The sequence below is a fragment of the Rousettus aegyptiacus genome, unplaced genomic scaffold (genome assembly GCF_014176215.1).
Source record: "Rousettus aegyptiacus isolate mRouAeg1 unplaced genomic scaffold, mRouAeg1.p scaffold_m13_p_3, whole genome shotgun sequence".
NCBI classification, from domain to species: Eukaryota; Metazoa; Chordata; class Mammalia; order Chiroptera; family Pteropodidae; genus Rousettus; species Rousettus aegyptiacus.
Window position 1 is genome coordinate 39,496,050 of NW_023416306.1, and position 23,799 is coordinate 39,519,848.

General features: G+C 31.5%; 1 protein-coding gene and 1 pseudogene across 9 annotated transcripts in view; both read right to left on the reverse strand.

Annotated features, from left to right (window-relative positions):
• The window catches only part of VPS13A (vacuolar protein sorting 13 homolog A), a 192,145-nt gene that overhangs the window by 112,082 nt on the left and 56,264 nt on the right, over positions 1-23,799 (reverse strand). For all 9 annotated transcript variants that reach the window (XM_036218237.1, XM_036218236.1, XM_036218235.1 and 6 more), the window contains 5 exons: positions 21,955-22,072; positions 15,984-16,116; positions 8,232-8,313; positions 6,803-6,954; positions 6,255-6,411 (listed from right to left, as the gene is read on the reverse strand). In XM_036218237.1, coding sequence (XP_036074130.1) covers positions 6,255-6,411; positions 6,803-6,954; positions 8,232-8,313; positions 15,984-16,116; positions 21,955-22,072 — 642 coding nt within the window. The remainder of the gene's footprint in view (positions 1-6,254; positions 6,412-6,802; positions 6,955-8,231; positions 8,314-15,983; positions 16,117-21,954; positions 22,073-23,799) is intronic.
• Positions 15,728-15,846, reverse strand: LOC118600915 (annotated as a pseudogene).

Genomic DNA, 23,799 nt, shown 5'->3' on the forward strand with positions numbered 1-23,799 from the left:
ATAAACATAAAAATTAAGAACTGGTGTAATACTTCCAGATTACTAAAGAACGCTGTCAAGTTGGTTCACCTATCTTTCCAGTTATCAGAGCAAATGGTTTCTTGGTGTAAAAAGAATAAAATGCAGTATCTGCTACCTGTGATGGTTTTCTCAGCAAGAGATAACACAATCCACCACACCCAAATTCGCAAGCACCACAGAACAGGTTTAGAGTATAAAACTAAAATGTGTAATTCATACCCAATGACTGAGCTTTCAGGCCACAATACTTAATTTGCTTCCCAAAATACAAATATCACATTTAATCCAGGACTCAAAAGAAAAGTTTTCATGATACTAGTTAACTGACATCTTAGCCTAGGAATGAGTTTCAAGATAAAATAACTTTCTTAAATCCTTGAGATGTATACAAATATATTCAGTACGTTTCCCAATTCCCACATATAGAAGTTAGGACTTAAATTTTTCACTTTTAAAGTTCTATAACCCCCTTATTTTCAGTATATCAATCTACTAAGGTAAAAAAAATCCTAAATGGGTTCTTAATATTTCACAAGATAGTTTCACTTTAAAATGTGCATAATTTATAAATATTAAAAAGTCAACCATTAAAATAACACTGAATTCTAGCATGGTCAAAGTATTTTTATACACATGTAAGCAGAACACATTTATGTGATCTCAAAAAAAATAAAGTTAAAAGACTATTATCTGTAATTTCTAAAAAAAAAAAATTTTAAACTCAACTTCACCAATAATCACTTTGAACATCCATGAACAATTAAAAGACAGATTGTCAGAGTAGACGAAAAAAACGAGATCCAACTATATTTTTTCTATAAGAAACCAATTTTATTTTTTGAATATGGTCAATTATTTTTTTAGGTATAGTTGGTATACAACATTTTCCTACTTAGTTTCAGGTGTACAATATAGTGATTTGATATTTTTATATCTTATAATGTGATCGCTAATTCTAGTAATCATCTGTCACTGTGTAAACTTATCACAACATTGTGGACTATATCTCCCTTTATCTTTTTCACCTATCCCCACATCCACTTCCCTCTGGCAGCTAACCCTTTAGTCTCTTTTTCTATGGGTATGTGTTTTGTTTTGTTTGTTCATTTTGTTTTAGAATCCACATCTAAGTGAAATCATATTTGTTATTCTCTGTCTGCCTTATTTCACTTAGCATAATACCCTCTAGGTCCATTCGTATTGTTGCAAATGGCAAGATTTCATTCTTTTTACTGTTGTGTAATATTCCACTGTTTGTATGTATACACATATACTACATATTCTTATTCATTCATCTATTGACGGACACCTAAGTTGTTTCTGTATCTTGGCTATTGTAAACAATGCTTCGATAAACATGGGGGTGCAGTTATCTCTTCGAATTAGTGTTTTCATTTTCTTTGGATAAATACCCAGAAATGGAATTGGTATATCATATACTATATCATATCGAATTAAAAATATCTATTTTTAATTTTTTGAGAAACCTCTATATTCTTTTCCAAAGTGCCATCAATTTAAATTCCCATTAATAATACACAAAGGTTCCTTCCCTTTTCTCCACATTCTCATCTATTCTTATTTCTTGTCTTTATGGTAACAGCCATTCTAACGTGTGACGGAATATCTCATTGTGGTTTCCACTTTGCTAATGATTAGTGATATTGAGCATCTTTTCTTGTACCTGTTGGTCATATGTATGTCTTCTTTGGAAAAAATGTCTGGAGTATCCAGATTCTCCACTCATTTTTTAATCCCTTTGTTTGTTTTTTGCTATTGAGTTATATGAGTCCTTTATATATTTTGATTATTAACCCTTTATCAAATATATAGCAAATATTTTTCTCTCATTCAGTAGGCTGCCTTTTCATTTAGAGATGATTTATTGCAGTGGAGAAGCTTTTTAGTTTGTTGTAGTCTCACCTGGTTATTTTCTGTTTTGTTAACTTTTCTTTAGATGTCAGAAAATCACCACCAAGACAAATGTTAAGAAACTACGGCCTATGTTTTCTTATGGAAGTTTTATGGTTTTAGGTCTTACATTCACGTCTTTAGTCCATTTTGAGTTAATTTTTGTATATGGTGCAAGACAGTGCTCCAATTTCATTCTTTTGCAGCTGTTGGTGCAGTTTCTCAGCACTATTTATTGAAAAAATTATACTTTCTCCATTTTATTCTTGATTCTTTTGTCATAAGGTAACTGACCATAGATGCCTGGGTTTATTTCTGAGCTATCATGTTCCATTGATCTATAACTATTTATACACCTGTACCATACTGTTTTGTTTACTATGGCTTTATAACATAGTTTTAGTCAGGAAGTGATGCCTCCAGTCTTGTTCTTCTTTTTCAAGATTGTTTTAGCTATTTTGGATCTTTTATTGTTCCATACAAATTTAAGAATTTTTCTTTCTATTCCTATGAAAAATTCCACTAGAATTTTGATAAAGACTGCACCGAATATACAGATTGCTTAAAGCTGCATGCACGTTATAACAATATTAGTTATTCCAATCCAAGACACAAACTATGGAATATCTATCTATTTGCATCTTCTTCAATTTCCTTTTATCAACATCTTATAGTTTTCAGTGTACAACTCTTTCATCTCCTTGGTTAAATTCATTCCTAGGTATTTTGTTCTTTATGATTCAACTGTAAATGGTACTGATTTCTTAATTACTCTTTCTGGTATGCTTTGTTAATGTATAGAAATGCAACAAATTTTTGTATACTGGTTTTATATACTGCAACTTTACTGAATTTGTTAGTTCTAAAATTTTTTTGGAGGAGACTTTAGGGTTTTCTATATAATCATATCACCTGCAAATAGTGACAGTTGTTTTTTAATGGATCAATAAATCAAAAAAAGAAATAAAAAAAATACCTTGAAACAAATAAAAATGGAAATAGAACATAGCGAAACTTATGGGATGCAGCAAAGTTTTAAGAGGGCAGATCACAGTAATAAACACTTACTTCAAAGAACAAGATATATCTCAAATAAGCAAACTAACTTTACATCTCATGGAACCAAAACAAGAACAAATGAAACCCAACATTAGTAGAAATAACAAAGATCACAGCAGAAACAAATGAAGAGTAAAAGAACAATAGAAAAAAAAAAAACAGATAAAACTAAGAGCTGGTTCTTTGAAAAGATAAAACTGGCAAACCTCTACTAGACTTACCAAGGAAAAGATAACTCAAATAAATAAAATCAGAAATGATATAAAAGACATTAAAACAGATACCACATGAATAGAAAGAATCGTCAAACTACTGAGAATAATCATGTGCCACCAAAATGAATATCTAAAAGAAATGGATAAATTCCTAGAAGCATACAACCTTCCAAGACTGAGTCACCAAGAAAAAGAAAATCTGAGTGAACCAATTACTAGAAAGAAGATTGAATCAGTATCAAACACCTCCTAACAAAGGCCCAGGACCAGACAATTCCACTGGTGAATTCTACCAACCATCGAAGATGAATTAATATTCAACGCTTTTCAAACTCTTCTAAAAAACAGAAGAGGAGGAAATATTTCAAACTTATTTTAAGAGGCCAGGGTTACCCTGATACTAAAACTATACAAGGACGCCACAAGAAAAGCAAATTGCAGGCAGTATAACTGATGAACACCAATAGAAAAAAAACTCAATAAAATATTAGCAAAGTGAATTTGACAATACATTAAAAGGATCGTACAGTATGATCCGGTAGGATTCATTCCAAGGACGTAAAAAATGTTTCAACATCTGCAAATCAATCAACGTGATCTACCGCATTAACAAAATGAAGGATAAAAATTATATGAACATCTCAACGGGTGCAGAAAAAGCATGACAAAATTCAACATACATTTATAGTAAAAGCTCTCGACAAAATGAGTATAAAGAAAAGGTATCTCAACATAACGAATGTCTTATATGACAAGACCACAGTTAACACCATACTCAACATTGAAAAGCTGAAAGTTTTTCCTCTAAGATTAGGAACAAGATAAGGATGCTGATTCTCATCACTTTTATTGAACACCATATTAGAAATCCTAACCAGTGCAATTAGTAAAGACAAAAAAAATAAATGCATCCAAACTGGAAATGAATAGTTTATCTTGATCATTCTATCAACCATTTGAAATCATCTTTTAAGGAAAAACCAAAAATGTAAAGGAGGAAACATGAATAATGCCTAGTGCAGCAAGTGGAAATAATTTCTCAGGTATAATTTATCCTTTATAATTCTGGAACATAAAGTGTTTACAGTAGGCGAAATAACGCCACACTCCCCTTCCCTCAAGCATCTCCATGGTCTAATCCCTCAAAACCTGAAAATATGTTACTTCATGTGGCAAAATGGACTTCGCAGAGGAAGTTAAGGTTAACAGGAAATTATCCTGGATTGTTCAGATATAACCAATCTAATCACCTTCATTTTTAAGAGTAGAAGAAAAAAGCAAAAGAGGTTAGAGAGATGACAATGTGAAAAGGATCTAACACCCTGTGTTTGTACTGAGAAACAGAGGACTATGTGCAAGAACTCAGAGATTCCTCTAGGAGCTAAGAACAACCCTCACCTAACATTCAGCAGGGAAACAAAACCACATGGAACTGAATTCTGTCAACACTTGAGTGAGTAAGGAAATAATCTTCTCTTACAGGATCCAAAAAGGGACTCTTGACATCTTAAGACAGTAAATTTATATTGTTATAAGACACTGTTTGTGGTAAATTGTTGCAGTATCAATAGGAAACAAATTCAGAGTTGTAGTATCCAGTTAAGTAGATTTAAAATTAAACCTTGACTGAGCGTATTTCTGGAGTGATGTCAGAAACATGGCAGCATGAGGGATCTCTCCCCTGATCTCTCCCCCTGAAATTACAAGCTGAACATCTCCAATCCAACAAATAACACTCAACCTACACACAAGCACATGTAAGAGATCGGTGCATCAGAGCATCTGAAAGGGTGAATTGTGCAAGAAAGGGAGGTAAAAACAGAGAGAGGTACACAAGGACAAGCACTGAGGGAATGAAGTTCCCCCCCAGAACAAGGGAGAGGGGAGAATTTACACAGTGGTTTTTTAACTCTTTGAAGCCCCTAACAGTCTTGCCTGAGTGATCAGTATATTCCACACTATGGAGCACAGTGATCAGGTCAGAGAGCATGGCAGAGACCAAATGCAGAGGGATGTCAGTCAGCTGTGTCTTAGCAGAAAGCTGAATCACAGCGCCTGGCCACCTATCCCCACCTTTCCAGAGCATGCCCTCCCTTCTACTCCCCACCCTCCTAGAGTTATCACTGAGCCCCAGGAAAATTTCAGTAACCAGAGCTGAAACACGCACTGCAGCCAGTCCCAGTGACAGAGATGAAGAAATAGAAGCAAGGCAGATAAAGCTTGAGAGCTAGCACTACCAGAAGGAAGATAGCCACACACACCGCTGGGCTCTCACAATCCACTCCAGACCCACTCAGTCAGGCTGATTTGGAAGGAAGCAGTAGAGAATTACATCTGACTATTGGGCCAGTACCAGAACTTCAGGGCCTTTTCAGAAGCTTAAATCCCCCACTGCCCTTCAAAGACAGCTGAAGTGTCTTTTGATAGGTGAATGGATAAAAATGTGGTATAAACATACAAGAGAATATTACGCTGCCGTAAGATTCCATTTGTGACACATGGATCTTGAGATTATCATGCTAAGAGAAGTCAGAAAAAGTTGAGAACATTTTCACTCATATATGGGATGTAAAACTAAAAGCAAAAAACAAACAAGATTCATGGACACTGACAGTAGATTAGTGGTTACCAGAGAGAAGTTGAGAAGAGGGACAGTAGATAGATATAAAGGGGGTCAAATATTTGGTGACAGAAGGAAATTTAATTTTGGGTGGTGAACACAATGAATATACATAAGATATATTACTGAATTAGAACTTGAAACCTATTTGATTTTATTTACCAATACTGCCCCAATAATTTTAATACAAATAATTAAAAATAAAATTAAACTATGACTTTTATTTCCCTTAATGAAAAAAAATTATCTTCGTTTTCTATCTGGTCTACCTAGATTCCCAAGTTTAAAAGTTAAAGACTAACTCATAATATGATATTTTTCTATGAATGTTTTATCAAATGTACTTATTTAAAGCCTAGAGAATTAAAAGCTCTACAGTAGGTAGTCAAACAATAAAATTATTTATTTTAAAAAACAGAAATTCTTACCCAAGTATTCTGGGTATTTTAAGCAGAATTCTTTCAAAAAGGCATTGGCTTTCAAATCAAATGTTCTAAGTTCAATTTCTGTGCCCAATCCTAAAACCTCAATTTCTACCACAGGTAATTCACAATCTCCAACAAGGTGATAAAACTGAATCAATACCTGGAGAAGAAAGAAAAAAATAAACTATCATTATCTAAATAAAAATTGCTTATGTGGATCATGGTATAGGACATATGAGGTATATATATGATATAAATGATATGTATTTAAAACCTAGGGAAGGTTTTATAAGTACACAACCATACAATACACACATTGCACAAAAATTATTTTTAATAAATGTGTTAAATACCATAATATATCAACTAAGCCCTGATTCTTCATTTAAGAAATTAATCTTCAAGAAAGAGGGAGAACCACACAGTAACATCTAGATTCAGCTTAAACAGGACAAAAGCAACAGTGCGTCTAAGTAATAAGAGTATGTAAATAAGCTGTGAACAGAAATAACAATTTAAATAAACCACATCGATTTTACCATGGTACGTACCTCTGGCACTTCGAATCTTATTTTATACTGAATCATATTTTTTGTGCACTCCAGCTTCTGAGCCTTTTTTTGTTGATAACTTTTAACTTTAGTTAACTGATCAGGTACTTCCAAGGGACTACCTGGTGCATCAAAAAATTCCTCCTCTGAATCTAAATACCACAGAACACTAAGTCAATAATCAAAATGATTTACTTTTAAGATTTTAATAATTTTTTTCTGAAATAAATATGAATACTAAAATACTAAGAAGGGTCTATTTCAAAAATTGTGAAGATGAGAAAACAAGTTTTTAAAAATATAGATTATATCTGAACAAATAACATTCTTGATGACAAGTATTAAAAATTACAAAATGCAATCATTAGCTTAATGTCACTTTTTAAAATCAGTGGTCTATCTGAAAACTGTTGAAGAAAACTGGATAGCAAAAGACAATGCCAATGATTACCACATCATTAATACTCAGAGGAACAAACTAACATGCTCATTCTACATGGACAGTGAAACAGGATAATTAGTTAGAATCTCTACATTAAAAGCAGAAGGCAGGTCCTGAAGCTTGAATGAAGAAACTGAGATGAAGCACTACTTCGTGTGTGTGTGTGTGTGTGTGTGTGTGAAGTAGTATATATGTGTGTATATATATATATAAGTAGTATATATGTGTGTATCTATATGTATATAAGTATATATGACATATTTCTAGAATTCGCTATTACGAAAAACTCCAAAACTAGTAAAACCATTAAAAAAAGGTTTAAAGGAAACTAAAACCAGCTGAAGTATATCCCTAATTACCTAAGGCTGAATTTAGGGTATATTACCTCATAAACAACATCTTCTCCCTCATCTCCCCTCCCCCGCCACCACACATAAAGGAAAACATTCTCTAGAAAACTGATCAACTTGGCAATGTCTATTATTTAACATTTGGCAATTCTGCAAGTCTTAAACCTGAAAACATACAGTTTTTTATTTTTCTTTCCAAAGTAGCCAAGAAAAAGCTGCTATTTGATGTCAAAATATTTACTAGTGTTCATGTATAAATGTATTAAAGCTTGATTTTATTCCTTTAATTATAGGAAAATATAAAAAGTAAAAAACAGTAACAAAATTCTCCAAATAACTAAGTAACATATTATGAACTGGATGTCTACAAAGTTTCTTGGGGTCTCCTAGCTCACAGGAAGATTCAGATCATTAAATTACTTGTGGTCCTTGTGAACATGGACCAAAATCCCACTGCAAAAACAACTCTAACATCCAAATTATATTATTTCAAGGGAATTTTAGTAAAATTTCTGAAAAATATACAAATATCTGCTAATGCCTGAAATTTTTTATATGGTCTCAAAATAAATTTTAAAAAATGATTTCCATAAGATATTTATAATGAGGAAAATTTCCTAAAGTCACTTCATTTTACCATCTTCAACACATGGAATTTCCAAGAGAGGAAGCATTTTCTGTGGAATCTGTGATGTTCCCAAAGAAGTGGACTTCTGAACCTAGAAGAAAAATAACTCACTTTTAATTACCACAAAGACTTTTATCCAAAGTCCTAAAACAATTTTGATCCCCCTCAAAAAAATGAAAACAAAACACCTCAACCCACACACAGCTCTAATTTGAATTCACTGAAAAACAAAAATCCAGTCTGAATTAGAAAAGTAAATTATAAAATGTATACTTAAAAAAGTTACTTTACAATTTCAAGGCTAAATATAAATTGTTGAACTATTTTAAGTATTTCTTTAACAGGCCTTGAGTAGAAAGATCTTAGATATTTCTAAACTCGGTGTCTTATAGAATAAGGAAGCCAACTCCAGAACATCCATGAGAAACAACCACAAGACTCAATATTTAAAGCCTCTAGATTTGAAGAGCTTGTAGTTTTATTTTTAATTTTTAAAAAATGTTTCAGTAAACTTCCTTTTTTACTGTTCTGGGAAATAAAGCATATAAAAACATATAACACAGTTTAAAAACATAGTAAAAGACACTTCTGAATCTTCCGCCCAGGCCAAGAAACAAAACATACCTTTACCTAGAGGAACTTAATGTGCTTTGATTGCATTCCCTACCACTGATCATGATCTTGCTTTTATTTACTTTGTTTTTAACCTCTTATAAATGGTTCTCTACATAATGCATTTTACCTCTGCATCTTTCTACACTGTCGAAAAAGGAAATATCTCATATATTTTTCTGTGACATTATTCTACAGAACAATCTTTACATTTTATCTACATTTCATTCTTGCTGCTATACTGTATTCCACTGATGAATAAACCACTATTTTTTTGTCCACTATACTGTTGATAAAAATCGGTATTGCTATAGAGTTTTGCTTTTACTCACAGTGGCATTATAAGTGCCCTTGAAACTTCTTCCCAGTGCTGATATGCAAAACTTTCCATGGTGCATATATATCAAAGAGCAGAATTGCATATTTACTACCCTATCAAACTGTTTTCACAAGTGATTGCAACACATTACACGATGTCAGTATTAGAGTTTGTATGGCTCCACATCCTCACTAATGCTTAATGTTTCCAGATATTTAAAATTTTGCCAATGCCACTGGCAATTTCACCCTAGTTTTAATCACAATTTCACAAATGTGTAATAGTTACATGTCATATTATAGGTTTGTGTTATTTGTGATTGGAATCCTGTTTCTTTTGGGAAAAGATTTTTATTAAAATATAACCTACTACACAGAAGTACCTAAGAATAAAGTTCAATAAATTTTCAAAAAGTAAACACATTCATCACCCAAATCCAGATCCAAGAACAGAACATTACCAGCAACTAAGAAGCCTACGCCATGCTCCTCACAATCATCAGGCATACCACACAAAGGTAATGACTGTGCTGCCCTAATTTTAATTTGTATGTAATAAAATTTTTTTACATCTAAATTCATAAAAGATTAGTTTGTTTTGCATTTTTCTGATGAATAATAAAAAACCTATTCACATATTTGTCAATTCATTTCCTATTTGTGTCCTTCGTGTCTTTTGAAATAAAAAATTTTAATTTTCATGAAGTGTAATTTATTTTTCTTCTTCTATGTTTGTGCTTTTTAAATCCCAAGGTATCTGTACTTACTACAAGAACTCAAAGATTTTCTCTTATGTTTTATGACAAAGAAAGTTTAAACCCTTGGACATTTCATTTAGGTCTATGTTCCATTTCAAGTTAAATTCCAGGTATGGTATAAGGTAAGGTTCGATGTTCATTTTTTTCCATATAATTTTTTCCACATAATAATCTAGTTATTTCAGAACTTATTGCAAAGATTATCTTTCCCCTACTTAGTTGGACTGGCACTTTTGTAAGAAATCAAGTATACATTAACTGCATATTATACTGTGGATTTATTTCTGGACTCTATTCGACTTTATTGACCTATAGTCTAATATACCATTACAGCACTTTCTTGAAAAAAACAGCTATAAAATAAAACTTCAAATCGAGTATTAGAAATCTTCAAACATTACTCTTATCCAAAATTGTTTTGGCTACTACATGCCCCTCATATTTCCATATGTACTTTAATTCCCAGGAGAAAAATCTTTTGGTATTCTGAGTGAGATCATGAGAAATCTATAAAGTTTGGAGATATTTGCTATCTTAATAAAGTCAGTTTCCAACTATGAATATCATTCTATTTAGGTCTCCTTTAACTTTTCCCAGAAATGTCTCGTAGTTTTAGGTACATACGACTTGCATTTCTTTTGCTAAATTTTTCCTAAGTTTTTAACTTCTTTAATGTTATTATTAATGGAATTTTTTCTTAATAGTTTTTTTAAAAAAAACTATTTACATTGATAATGTATCTTGCAATGTTGCTAAACTTGCTTACTATTATTAGTGGTATTTTTCCTCATTCCTTATATCCTTCTGCATAAATAATCATGTTATCTACAATGAAGGCAGTTTTATGTTTTCATTTCCAGTCTGTATTTTTCTTGACTTCTGCAGAGACTAGAACCTTTAGTTTAAATTTGAATAAAAGTAGAGAGAAAAGGCATTCTTACACTATTCTTGATCTTAGATAGAAAGCGTTTAGTCTTTTCCAAATTGAGAATGATGTGAACTATAGGTTTTTCCTAGGTGTTCTCTTATCAGGTTGAGGAGGCTCCTTTTTATTCTGAGGGCATAAAGAATTTTTTTTATCACGAATGGTTATTAGCTTTTGTCAATGGATTTTTCCTCTTCTATATACTTTTTATCCTTTGTGAATGTGGTTAATAACATTGACTGGTGAACCACTTTTGCTTTCTTAAATGGATTTGGTTATAACATATTATATTTTTTAAATATTATACTATTTGGTAATAATTGTTAAGGATTTTTCACCTATGTTCATGAACGTATTAGTCTGTAGGGTTTTTTTTTTTTTCTTTCATAATTCCTCTGTCTGGTTACAGTAAGATAATGCATGCAAAGAAACAAGAAAGTAAGGCCCATGAACAGAGAAAATACCAGCAACAGTAAAGAGAAAGCACTTAAAGTATGGATTTAACTGCAAAAAAACTTTAAATTGTCTTAAATATGTTAAGAGTAGTAGAAAGAAGCATGAAGAACTAAAGGAAAACAGAATGATGAGGCCATGACAAGCAGAAAATACCAATAAGGAGATAGAAATTACAAGGAGAAATGATATAGAAATTCTAGAACTGAAAAGTACAATAACTAAAAGAAAAATCTCAATAAGAGATTTAAGCTAGCAGAAGAATCAGTAAACACCAAGACAGGCCAACCAAAACTGTCAAGACAAAAGAATAAAGAAAAGTAACTACAACCTAAGGGACCTCTGGGACACTATCAAGTGAGTCAATATATGCATTATGAGAATACCAGCAGGAGAACAGAAAGAAAATGGGGTAGAAAAATACCTTAAAAAATAATAGCCAAAAAATGTCCACAAATTTAATTAAAAATGTGAATCTAAAAAAACAAGTTTACCGAAATCAAAATAACATACTCAAACAGATCCACATGAAATATATTATAAACAGTTAAAAGACAGTCAAAAAAAAAGAGAAACTTGAAAACAATGAGAGAAGAAAGTCACCACATACTAGAAATCCCTGATAAATTACCAGCCAGTTTCAATAGGAAACACTAAGGAAAAAAGTAATGAAATTATATTTAAACTGCTGAAAGAAAAATAATGAACCAAGAATTCTATACATGGCAAAATTATTCTTTAAAAAAATGAGAAATTAAGACACTGCCAAACAACATCTGAAAAGGAGTTGTTATCACCAGACTTGCCCAACAAGAAATGCCAGAGAATCTTTCAGGTTGATGTGAAAAACACGGGATAGTAAACTCAAAGCCATACAAAGAAATAGAGATCTCCAGTAAAGATGAACACACAGGCAAATATGTAAGCAAGTAAATATTGTATTTATAGTTCACATGTAGACATTTTATTTTCTACACACTTAAAAGAAAAATATATAAAAAATGGTAACTGTTAATGAGAACCCAATGTATAAAAGACAGAACTGTACTGGCGAAGAGTTTTTGTATGCTATTTAAGTTAAGATGGTATCAATTCAAAACACAATATTATAAATAAATAATGTTAAATACAATTGACATACTAACCATAAAGAAAATATCTAAAAGTATACACAAAGAAAATTAGAAGGAAACCAACGTAGTTCACTCTGAAATATTGACTACTCACAAAAAAAAGGCAGTAACAGAGAAATTGAGGGACAAAGAGTATAAGACATAAAGAATACAAAAAGCAAAAGGCAGAAGAAAGTCCTTCCTTATTAGTCATTATTTTAAAGATCAATGGATTGAAACATCCAATCAAAAGGCATAAGCTGGCTGAATGGGTAAAAAAATACATATGATCCAATGGCATGCTGTCTATAATAGATTCACTTTAGATCTAAATACATAAATTAACAAAAACATGAAAGGATGAAAAAAGATATTTAATAGAAATAGCAATCAAAACACAAGGGTTATATTGATTTTAAACAAAAGATTTTACAAGAAAAATTGTAACAAAAGCCAAAAAAGTTATATAACAAATAAATCATTAGGAAGATACAACAATTATAAACATATGCACCAATATAGTCCCAAACTATCTGAAGAAAACATTGACAAAATAAAAGAAATAGAAAGTTCTAGAAATAGTTCAACTTCAATATCTCACTTTCAATAAAGAACAGCGCATCTAGACATAAGATCAATAAGGAGAAAAAGGACCTGAACAACACTGTATACCAAAAAGACAGAATAGACACATATAGAACACTTCACCCAACAAAAAGAGAATATACATTCTTTCTAAGTACATGTAAAGCATTCTCTAGAACAGATCATGTTAGACTACAAAATAAGTGTCGAAAATTTTTAAATGAGTTAAATCATGTAAAGTATCTTCTCTGACCATGATACAATCAAGCTAAAAGCCAATAACAGACGGAAAACTGTAAAAATCATAAATAAAAATTGAACGGTACACTTTTTAAAAAAATCAATGGGTCAAAGAAAAAGTCACAAAAGCAACTACAAATATTTTGTAGAAATATTTGAAGAAAAATGAAAACACATCATAAGAAAACTTATGGGATACCTTGAAAGCAGTGCTCAAAGGGAAATACATTGCTCTAAGAAAGCACACATTAAAACAGAAGATTTCAAATCAATAACTTCACTTTATACCTCAGAGAGTTAGAAAATAAAGATCAAACTAAACCAAAAGCTACCAAAGATAAAGAAATACAAGGATTATAGCAAAAATAAATGAAATACTGAACAGAAAAACAATGGAGAGAATTAACAAAACCAAGAGCTGGTTCTTTGATGAGATCAACAAAATGGGCAAAACTTCAGCTAAACTAAGACAAAAAGAAAAAGTATGAATAAATCAAAATCAAATTACTACCAACGTTACAGAAATAAAAATAAATATAAAAAATTCTATGAACAATTGGATAACCTAGATGAAATGGACAAATTCCTAGAAGGACACAATTACTCAAATTGACTCAGGAAGAAACAGAAAATATGAACAGGCTCTTAACAAGAGTATGAATCAGAAATCAAAATCCTCCTAAGAAAGAACAGTCAGAAGGCTTCACTAGATAATTTTATCAACCTTTGAAAAAGAATGAAAACTTTCCTTCTCAAACTCTTCAAAAAATAAGAGGCAAGGACATTTCTAACTCAATCACTTAGGCCTGATAACAAAGTTAGACAAATACACGACAAATAAAGAAAACTATAGACTAATATGCCATTTGAACACAGATGTAAAAATCCTGAACAAAATACTATCAATCAAACCCAACAGGCTATTAAGAGGGTTATACATCATAACCAAGTAGAATCTATGCTAGGAAAAGCAAGGGTGGTTCAACATAAAAATCATCACAAAACACCAGATTAATAAAATAAAAAAGCTAGATTGAGGCAGAAAAAGAATTTGACAAAGATCAATACCATTTCATGATAAAAAAAAAAAAACGCACAAAAATGGAGATGTAGAGAACTTCCTCAACATGATGATAGGCATTTATGAAAAACTCAAAGCTACCATCATACTCAATGATGAAAGACTGAAAGCTTTCCCCCTAACATCAGAAAAAAGACAAAGATGCTCTCTTGCACTAATGTTATGTAATAATAATAATTACTTAAGGAAAATTAACAAAACATTCAAGTTGAAAAAGAAGTTAAACCATATTTATTCTCAGATGACATGATCCTACATAGAGAAAATTCAGCACAATTCACAAAAGCAACTACAAATGCCAATAACTAAAGTCGGCGAAGCTGCAGGATATCAGGATCAACATGTAAATCCGTTGTGGTTTGATGGACCCACAATGAACAATCCAGAAATGAAATTAAGGAAATAATTCCATTTACACTAGTATCCAAAAGAATAAACTATCTAGCAAAAATATTAAACAAGGAGGTAAAAAAGCTGTACAATGAAAACTATAACATATTTCTGAAAGAAATCAAAGAAGATTTGAGTAAATGGAAAGACATCTGTGTTCAAAGATTGGAAGATTTAATCTTTTTAACATGGGAACATTACACAAGTGGTCTGCAGATTCCATTAAAATGTCAACTGCATTTTTTGCAGAAATGGAAAAGCCAATCCAAAAATTCACCAGCAACTGCAAGGAGCATGGATAACTAAAACAATCATGATAAAGGATAAAATTAAAAGACTCACATTTACCAAATCAAAACTATTACACAAAGCTACAGTAATGAAAATAGTATGGTATTAGTATAAGAACAGACATTTATTGACCAGTAGACATAAGTCTAGAAATCATTCTATATGACTATGGTCAACTGATTTTTGACAATGGTGCCAAGTCCACTCAGTGGGAAGAACAGTCTCTTTAAAAAATGGGAAGGAGACAATGAGATTAACATGAAAAGAATGACGTTTGATACCCTACCTCACACTGTATGTAAAAATTTACTCAAAATGGTCAAAATAAATATAAGAGCTTTAAAAAGCATCAAATCATTAAAGAAAAGATGGATAAAGCTGCATGATCTTGGATTTGGATATGAACTTCTTAGATGTGACAGCAAACAATAACCATGCATAAGCAACAAAAGAAAAATATAAATTGGACTTCAAATTTTAAAACTGTATACATGAAAGGACATTATCAAGAAAGGGAAATGAAAACACAGAGATTGGGAAAAAATGTTAACGAACATTTATCTGATAAGAGTGGCTATCCAAAATGTATGAAAAAACTTAAAAGAACAAAAAGAAACAATTCAATTAATATAGATGAATTCTTTCTTTTTTTTTTTTTTTTAAGGCAAGGCAACCCTTGGTTGACCTCACAGATTGCAAGGACCTTGTCAGCTTACAATCCCTCCTTATTTTATTTTTTACACCTATAGCACCTGGTCTTCCTATGGGGTCTCCCATCCAAGTACTAACCAGGCCTGACCCTGCTTAGCTTCCAAGATCAGATGGGATCAGGCTTGTTCAGGATAGCATGGCCATAGACTCTTTTCTTTTAAAATAAAATTTTTAAAGGTCTATTTAAAATTGGTTGTTTACCCAAAATTTCTGTGGTTGTTACAAATACTCTTGGTGAAAATATTTTTTAATTTGTACTTTTATTAATTTTGTAAATAACATTACCTGAAATTGTTTGACAGGCACTTCAGTTGCAGGTGTGGGTTTTGGAATGCTTTCAATCAATTCCAAAATCCCTTGCAGTTTTTTATCTGAGATTCGTAAAGAAAGCAGTGGCAACTTTCCAAAAATCTTGAATCTGTTTCGAAAGAGAAGAATCATTATAAAACAACTTTCATTATGATTTAAGTGCATTAATTAAAATGACAACTGTTCTTAAGTTATCCTAAAATAATCAAATGTGGTTTGAGCAATAAAAACTGCCCTCAGTCCATAAACAAATTATTTGACAATTTCCACTCAAATTTACATTTTACTTTATTGACCAGTCTCATTAGATGAACTAACTTCATTATTTTTCAGAGGCTTATTTTCTAATGTTATTATGTTTATTATCTAGTATTTACCAAGGACAGCTGACAATTACTATTTACCAAGTGTTTATTACATGAATAGGAATTAAGAAAAACACTTGATATTTATTATCATAAATAGTTCTCACAACCTATGAAGTAGATGAGCTATTTTCATTCTGTTTCTTATAAATTCCTATATGTAGATTGTTCCCATCAGGAAACTAAGCCTTAGAAAATTCAAATAATTTGTCCAAGATATTATACATCTAAAACCAAGTTTAAAAATCAAATCTGACTAAAACGGAAAAATCACATGATCACATAAATAGATGCATATGACAAAAACCCAATATACATACATGCTAAAAAAAAAAAAAACCTCAAGAAGCTAGAATAAAGAAGAACTTCCTCAATTTGATAAAGAATATCTTCAAAAAACCTACAGCTAACATCACACTCAAGGTGAGAAACTCAACATTTTCCCACTAAGATTAGCTACAAAGCAAAGATGTCCCTCTTACCACTTCTCTTTAAGATCACACAGAAAGTCCTTGCCAATGCAACAAGGCAAAAAATAAAAAATAAATAGAAGAAGAAGAAAAAGGCATATGGAGTGAAAAAGAAAACATAAAACTGTCTTTGTTTGCATATGAAATGAACACCCATGTGGAAAACCCAAAAAATAAAATAATTTTAAAAAAATTTTTAAACACCTCCTGGAACTAATAACCCATTATTGCAAAGCTGCAGGATACAAAGTTAATATATAATAGTCGATCTTTTTTCTATATCTCAACAATGGAAAGTGGAATTTGAAATTAAAAATATAATACTATTATAGCCAGAGAAGAAAAAGAGCAATTGGGGGATTGTTTTATAAACTATATAAGTGGCTAACCGATGCACTGTATACATGAAACTAATAAAATTTTAAATAACTACAATATTATTTATATTAGCATTTAAAAAGAAATACTGAGGTATAAACCTAACAAAATATATACAAGATCTATATGACAAAAACTGAAGAACTCTAATGAATGAAATCAAAAAATTACATAAATGAAGAGATATTCCATGTCATGAATAGGAAAACTGAACACTGTCAAGATGTCAGTTCTTCCCAACCGATCTATAGATTCAATACAATCACAAGCAAAATCCCAGCTAATTCTTAATGGATATTATAATTCTAAAATTTACATGGAGAGGCAAAAGACCCAGAATAGCCAGCATAATACTAAAGGAGTCACATAAGATTGGAGGATTGACACTCCCTGACTTCAAGACTTACTATAAAACCTACAGTAAGAATAAACAAATAGATCAATGGACCAGAACAGAGAGCCCAGGATAGACCTCCATAAATACAGTCAACTGATCTTGGACAAAGGAGCAAAGGCATTCTGTTCAATGAATGGTGCTGTAATAGCTAGATATACACATGCAAGAAAAGTGAATCTACACAACAGACCATAACCTTCATAAAAATTCAAAATAGATCACGCACCTAAATATAAAATGAAAAATTATAAAACTCCAAATTGATAAATTCGAGAAAACCTAGATGACTTTGGGTATGGTCATGACTTTTTAAATACAGAGGCATAATTCTTGAAAAAATGATCAGTAAGTTGAACTTATTAAAACTTCTGCTCTATAAAACACAATATTAAGAGAACTAGAAGACAAGCCACTGATAGAAAATATGTGCTGTTATCCAAAAATATACAAAGAATGCTTAGAACTCAGGAAGACAATCTGATTGAAATAGGACAAAGACCTTAACAGATACCCCATTTAAAGATGTATAGATAACATAAACATAAACATAAGCATATGAAATGATACTCCTCATCACATATCATCAAAGAAATACAAATTAAAACAATGAGATATACCTATTAGAATGACCAAAATTGGGAATACTGATAATTCCAAAAAATGGCAATGATATTTAACTCTCATTTGTTGCTGTTGGAAATGCAAAAGGGTCCAGCCACATTGGAAGAAATTTGGTGGTTTCTTACAAAAGTAAACATGATCTTACCATACAGTCCAGCAATTATGCTCCTTGATATTTACCCAAAGAAACTGAAACTTAAGTCCTCACAAAAACCTACACACAAATGTTTAGAGCATCTCTATTCATAATTTTATATAAATAAAACTTATCCACATAAGGTTATATTCCAACTTTATAGCCAAAACTTGGAAGCAACCATGATGTCAGTGGGTGAATGGATAAACAAACTGTGGTACATAAGACAGTGGATTATTCAGTACTAAAAAAAGAGAGTGAGAGCTATGAAGTTATGAAAAGACATGAAAGAGCCTTAAATGCATATTACCAAGTGAAAGATGCCAATGAGAAAAGGCTACATATATTGTGATCCCATCAATATGACATTCTGAAAAAGGCAAAACTATGGACACTATAAAAAGATCAGTGTTTGCTATGGTTTGAGGGTGGGAAAGGAATAAGTGGATCACAAAAGATTTTTAGGGCAGGGAAAACACACTATGTGATATGATCTATATGATACTATAAAGATGGATACATGTCATTATGGATTTATCCAAATCCACAGCATGTATAACACTAAGAGTGAATTGCAATGTAACCCATGGACTTTGGATGATTATTATGTGTCACTGTATTTCCATCAATTGAAATAAATGTATCCCTCTGGTAGGGAGATGTTGTTAATGAGGGAGGTTATGCATGTGTGGGTGCAGAGGATATATGGGAAATTTTTATCTTCCTATCAAGTTTCTGGTGCTAGAGGCATAAAAAATAAAATTATAAGGGATTGTAAACTGACAAGGCCCTTTCAATCTGTGAGGTCGCCTTAAAAAAAAAAAATCTCCCAACAAAGGAAAACCTATGATCAGATAGTTTCACTGAAGTCTAGCAAACAACACACACACATACACAGACTCTTTCTCAAACTCTTCCAAAAAACTGAAGATAAAGAAATACTTCCTAACTTATTCTAAAGTCAGTATTATTCTAATACCAAAACCAGACAAAAACACTACAAGAAAACTACAGATCAATGTTTCTTATGAACATTGATGCAAAAATCCTTAACAAAGTACTAGCAAACAAAATTCAACATCACATTAAAAGGATTATACACCAAGATCCAGTCAGATTTATTCCTGGAAAGCCAGGATGGCTCAACATATGAAAACAGACAAATATAAACAACACATTAATAGAATGAACAAAAATAAAACACACAATCATCTGACTTTAATAAAAAGTATTTGAAAAGTTCAACGTGCTTCCATGATGAAAACACTCAACACACTAACAGTAGAAGGAAACCACCTCAATATAATAAAGGTCATATATGGAAACACCACAGCTAATACTCAATGGTGAAAGACTGAAAACTTTGCCTGTATCCTCAGGATAAAAGATGCCCACTTGAATCAGTTCTACTTAACAGAGTATTGAAAATGTTAGCCGGAGTAATTAGACAAGAAAAAGAAATAAAAGACATCCAAATCAGAATGGAAGAAGTAAAACAAACTCCGTTTAAATTTGGATTACAACTATTCAAAAACAAACTGATCTTATATGTAGAAAATTCTAATAATAACTAATAAATAAATTTGACAAAATTGCAGGATACAAAATAACCCTGAAAAATCAATTGAGCTTTTTACATTAATAATGAACAATCCAAAATGGAAATTAAAACACAATTCTATTTACAATAGCATCGAAAAGAATAAACTTAAATGAGGAAGTAAAAGACATACACTAAAAACTACAAAAATGCTGCTGCAATAAATTAAAAGACAAATCATGTTCATGGATTGGAAGACTTGATATTAAGATGTCACTACTCAAAGCACTTACAGATTTAATCAAATCCATATCAAAATCTCAATGACTTATTCTGTAAGAAATAGTAAAAACTCGCCCTAAAATTCATATGGAATCTCAAGGACCCCAAAGAGCCAAAATACTATAAAACAAGAACAAAGTTGGGTGACTTACACTTCCCGATTTCAAAACTCAGTAGAAAAGTACAGTAATAAAAATAGTGTTGTAGTGGCATAAAAACAAACAGAGACCAAAGGAATACAATAGAAAGCCCAGAAATAAACCTTTACATATATTGTCAAAAGGTTTTCAGCAAGGGTACCAAGATGAAGCTGGATCTTTACCTTACATCATATTCAAAAATTAACTCAAAATGGATGGAAGCCCTAAACATAAGAGCAAAAAATAAAAAACTTTTTGAAAAAAATATACAGAGAAAGCTCCGGGACACTGTATCTGGTAATCATTACTTGAATTTGACATAAAACATACAGGCAACAAAGATAAATTAGACTTCATTAAATTTAAAACTTTAATGCATCAAAGGACACTGCCAAGAGAGTGATAAGACAATCCACAAAATGAAAGAAAATATTCAAATCATGTATCTGTTTAAAAGTGAATATCTAGAATATACTTTAAAAACTCCCAAAACAACAACAACAAAAAGAGTTAAAAGATAGGCAAAAGACCTGAATAAGCATTTCTCCAGAGAAATATATAAATGACCGATAAGTACATCACTAATTAGAGAAATGCAATTCAAAACTTCAACTAGATACTACTTCACACCTTTTAGGATGGTTGTTATTAAAAAAAAAAAAAAGATGATGAAAAAATAACACATGTTGGTAAAGAAATGGAAGAAACTGGAACCCTTGTGCATTGCTGATAGGAATATAACATGATGAAGCTGCTATGGAAAACAGCAGGGCAATCCCTCACAAAATTAGAAACAGAATTATCACATAATCTAGCAATTCCACTTCTGGGTATATACCAAAAAAAAAAGTAAAACAGGGACTTGAACAGAATTTTGTATACCATTGTTCACAGTAGCATTATCACAACAGCCAAACATTATTACAAGAACCCAAATGTCCATCAACAGATGGACAAATCAACAAAATGTGATATATACATATAACAGAATATTTTTCGGTTTTAAAAACAAATGAAATTCTGACATATGCTACAACATGAATCAACCTTGAAGACATGATGCTATGTTATGAATCCACTTATATGAGGTACAGCTGACCCATGAAAAACACAGAAGATTAGATACCTCGTCCTCCCTAACTGCTGAAAACCCACATATAATTTAACTTGGCACTTCACATTCATGAATTCCCAACGTAGATCGAAAATGTTTTTGATCCACAGTTGGCTGAAACCACAGAAGGAAAACCCAGGGATACAGACCACCGATTTTTTATTTATTGAAGAAATTCTGCATATCTGTGGACCCAAATAGTTCGAACCCAGGTTGTTCAAGGGTCAACTGTACCTAGAGGAGAAAAATTCATAGAGACATAAGATAGAATGGTGACTGTCATACACTGGGAGGAGGAGGAGAGAGACATTAATGATTAATGGGTACAGAGCTTCAGTTTGGAAAGAAGAAAAAGTTCTAGAGATGAATAATGGTGATGGACACACAACAATGTGAATGAACTGTTATGTATATTTTATCACACACAAAGAATAAAATATGTTTTTTCTTTAGCTACAGAATTACTGAGAAAATCTATAATCATATGAAACAGACAATACATACTTAGGCATCCTTACATCCATGAAAACCATGGCCTTAGAGAGTTCCACACTGAAGTGCAGAGGGACCAAAATATGCTGTGTAGATACATTGAGTTTTCGTGCTTCTTTCCAATTATCGCCTAATTACAGAAAAAAGTACTTGTTTAACACATGTATAATTTGAAAAACACACTAAACCTAAAATTACTATTAATACTTCATAATTACACACTGCATGATAGAGTAACCTTTGCACATTTAGATAATCTTAGTAATACCACATTTCCCAGATATACAAAACTGGCAGGCAAATTCATCATTGTCCTGTTTCTGCTTGACAAGACCTACGTTCTAACAGAAAAAAAGCTTATTAAAAAAAAAAGTGACATATTTTTAATCATATCTACTGTGCATCCACTGATACCTACACCAGCCAGATACCTTATCTAAAAAGCAACATGATTCTAAGGCAATAATGGATAAAGGGAGGGAAAGGTGCAGTTCTTCAGTATTAACTAATAAAAGCTATCATTTATTCATGATTTACAACTGGCATTGCTCTAGGCAATGTCTAAATTTCCATTTAATTTTCACAACGATGTATAATCATCCAATTTTTAGAAAACAGACTCAAAGGAATTGCTTATGGTCAAAAGGCTAATGAGTGGTAAAGCTGAAATTTATATCCAGGTCTGCTAACATGTGACTCTGTGCCAATATTTACTGCAGTGTCATAAGTCTAGATGTTCAATAAGAAAATGGCTTTTGAACATTAGTCAATATAAATCATAAATTCAATTGCCCAAAATATTACGGGTAAACGAAAGGAAAATCAGGATATAAAACTACATAAACCATGTAAAAAATGCATTTGCAAATATTCCCAACTCATAAATACCACACAAATACATCTCATATACTCATAGGTTCATACACAAAAAAAAAAACGGCTAAAAGATATGCACTGAAATACATTATATACATTACCTCGTTTGAATCTAATAATTCCATGAGTCAGAAAAAACAGTCAAGGAAAACAAAGCCAATGAAAAATTAGACTCTCAAAGATAGGTAACAAAATGGACTTTACTATAATTTTAAATTCCAATGATATTGAGATAAATGGAATACTTTCTTCATTTCTCAACTTATAAGTTAAAAAAATAAGATATTTAGAAGCCTGTGTTTTAGTATTTGCCAAGAGATTCTATGACAATTACATAAAGTAACCCAATGTTTAAAAAACCTTGCTCAAAAAAGATTTAATTAATAGTTAATGCTTATCAAAAACATTCCAAGGAATTCCAATAATTTTCAGACAATAATTATATATTTAAAATTTTTTCACAAAGTATCAGTATATTAATTATTAAATACCTAATATATTTCGAAAACTAGTGACCGAAATATATTAAACATACCAAGATACAGTAATTTATTCCCTGAAAAAAAGTCATTAATTTCTATAAACAATTTATATTTGCCACCCAGTATACTTCTGGGCTCCTTCTACACCAACTTAAATATAACAAAAACAGAAATCAATTTTATCATCCTAAAGCAAACATAATTAAATAAAATCAAAATGATCCAGCCCTACATAAACTAACATTTTTAATAACCATTATATTGGATTCTCAATTGCCTCTCATTAATTAGTTTAGATAATTAAAATTTGACCATATACATACATATAGAGCTCTAAAACAGCCACCGAACCACCTTTGTTCAATTATCTGAATGTCCACTAACACTCTAGGGATTCAGAAGCTATATGACACAGTGAGAGGAGTGCTCAACTAGTCAGGGCTCTCTCACTTCCTTAGTGGCTCCTTGACAAATGAATTTCTGGCTCTGTTGACTTCAT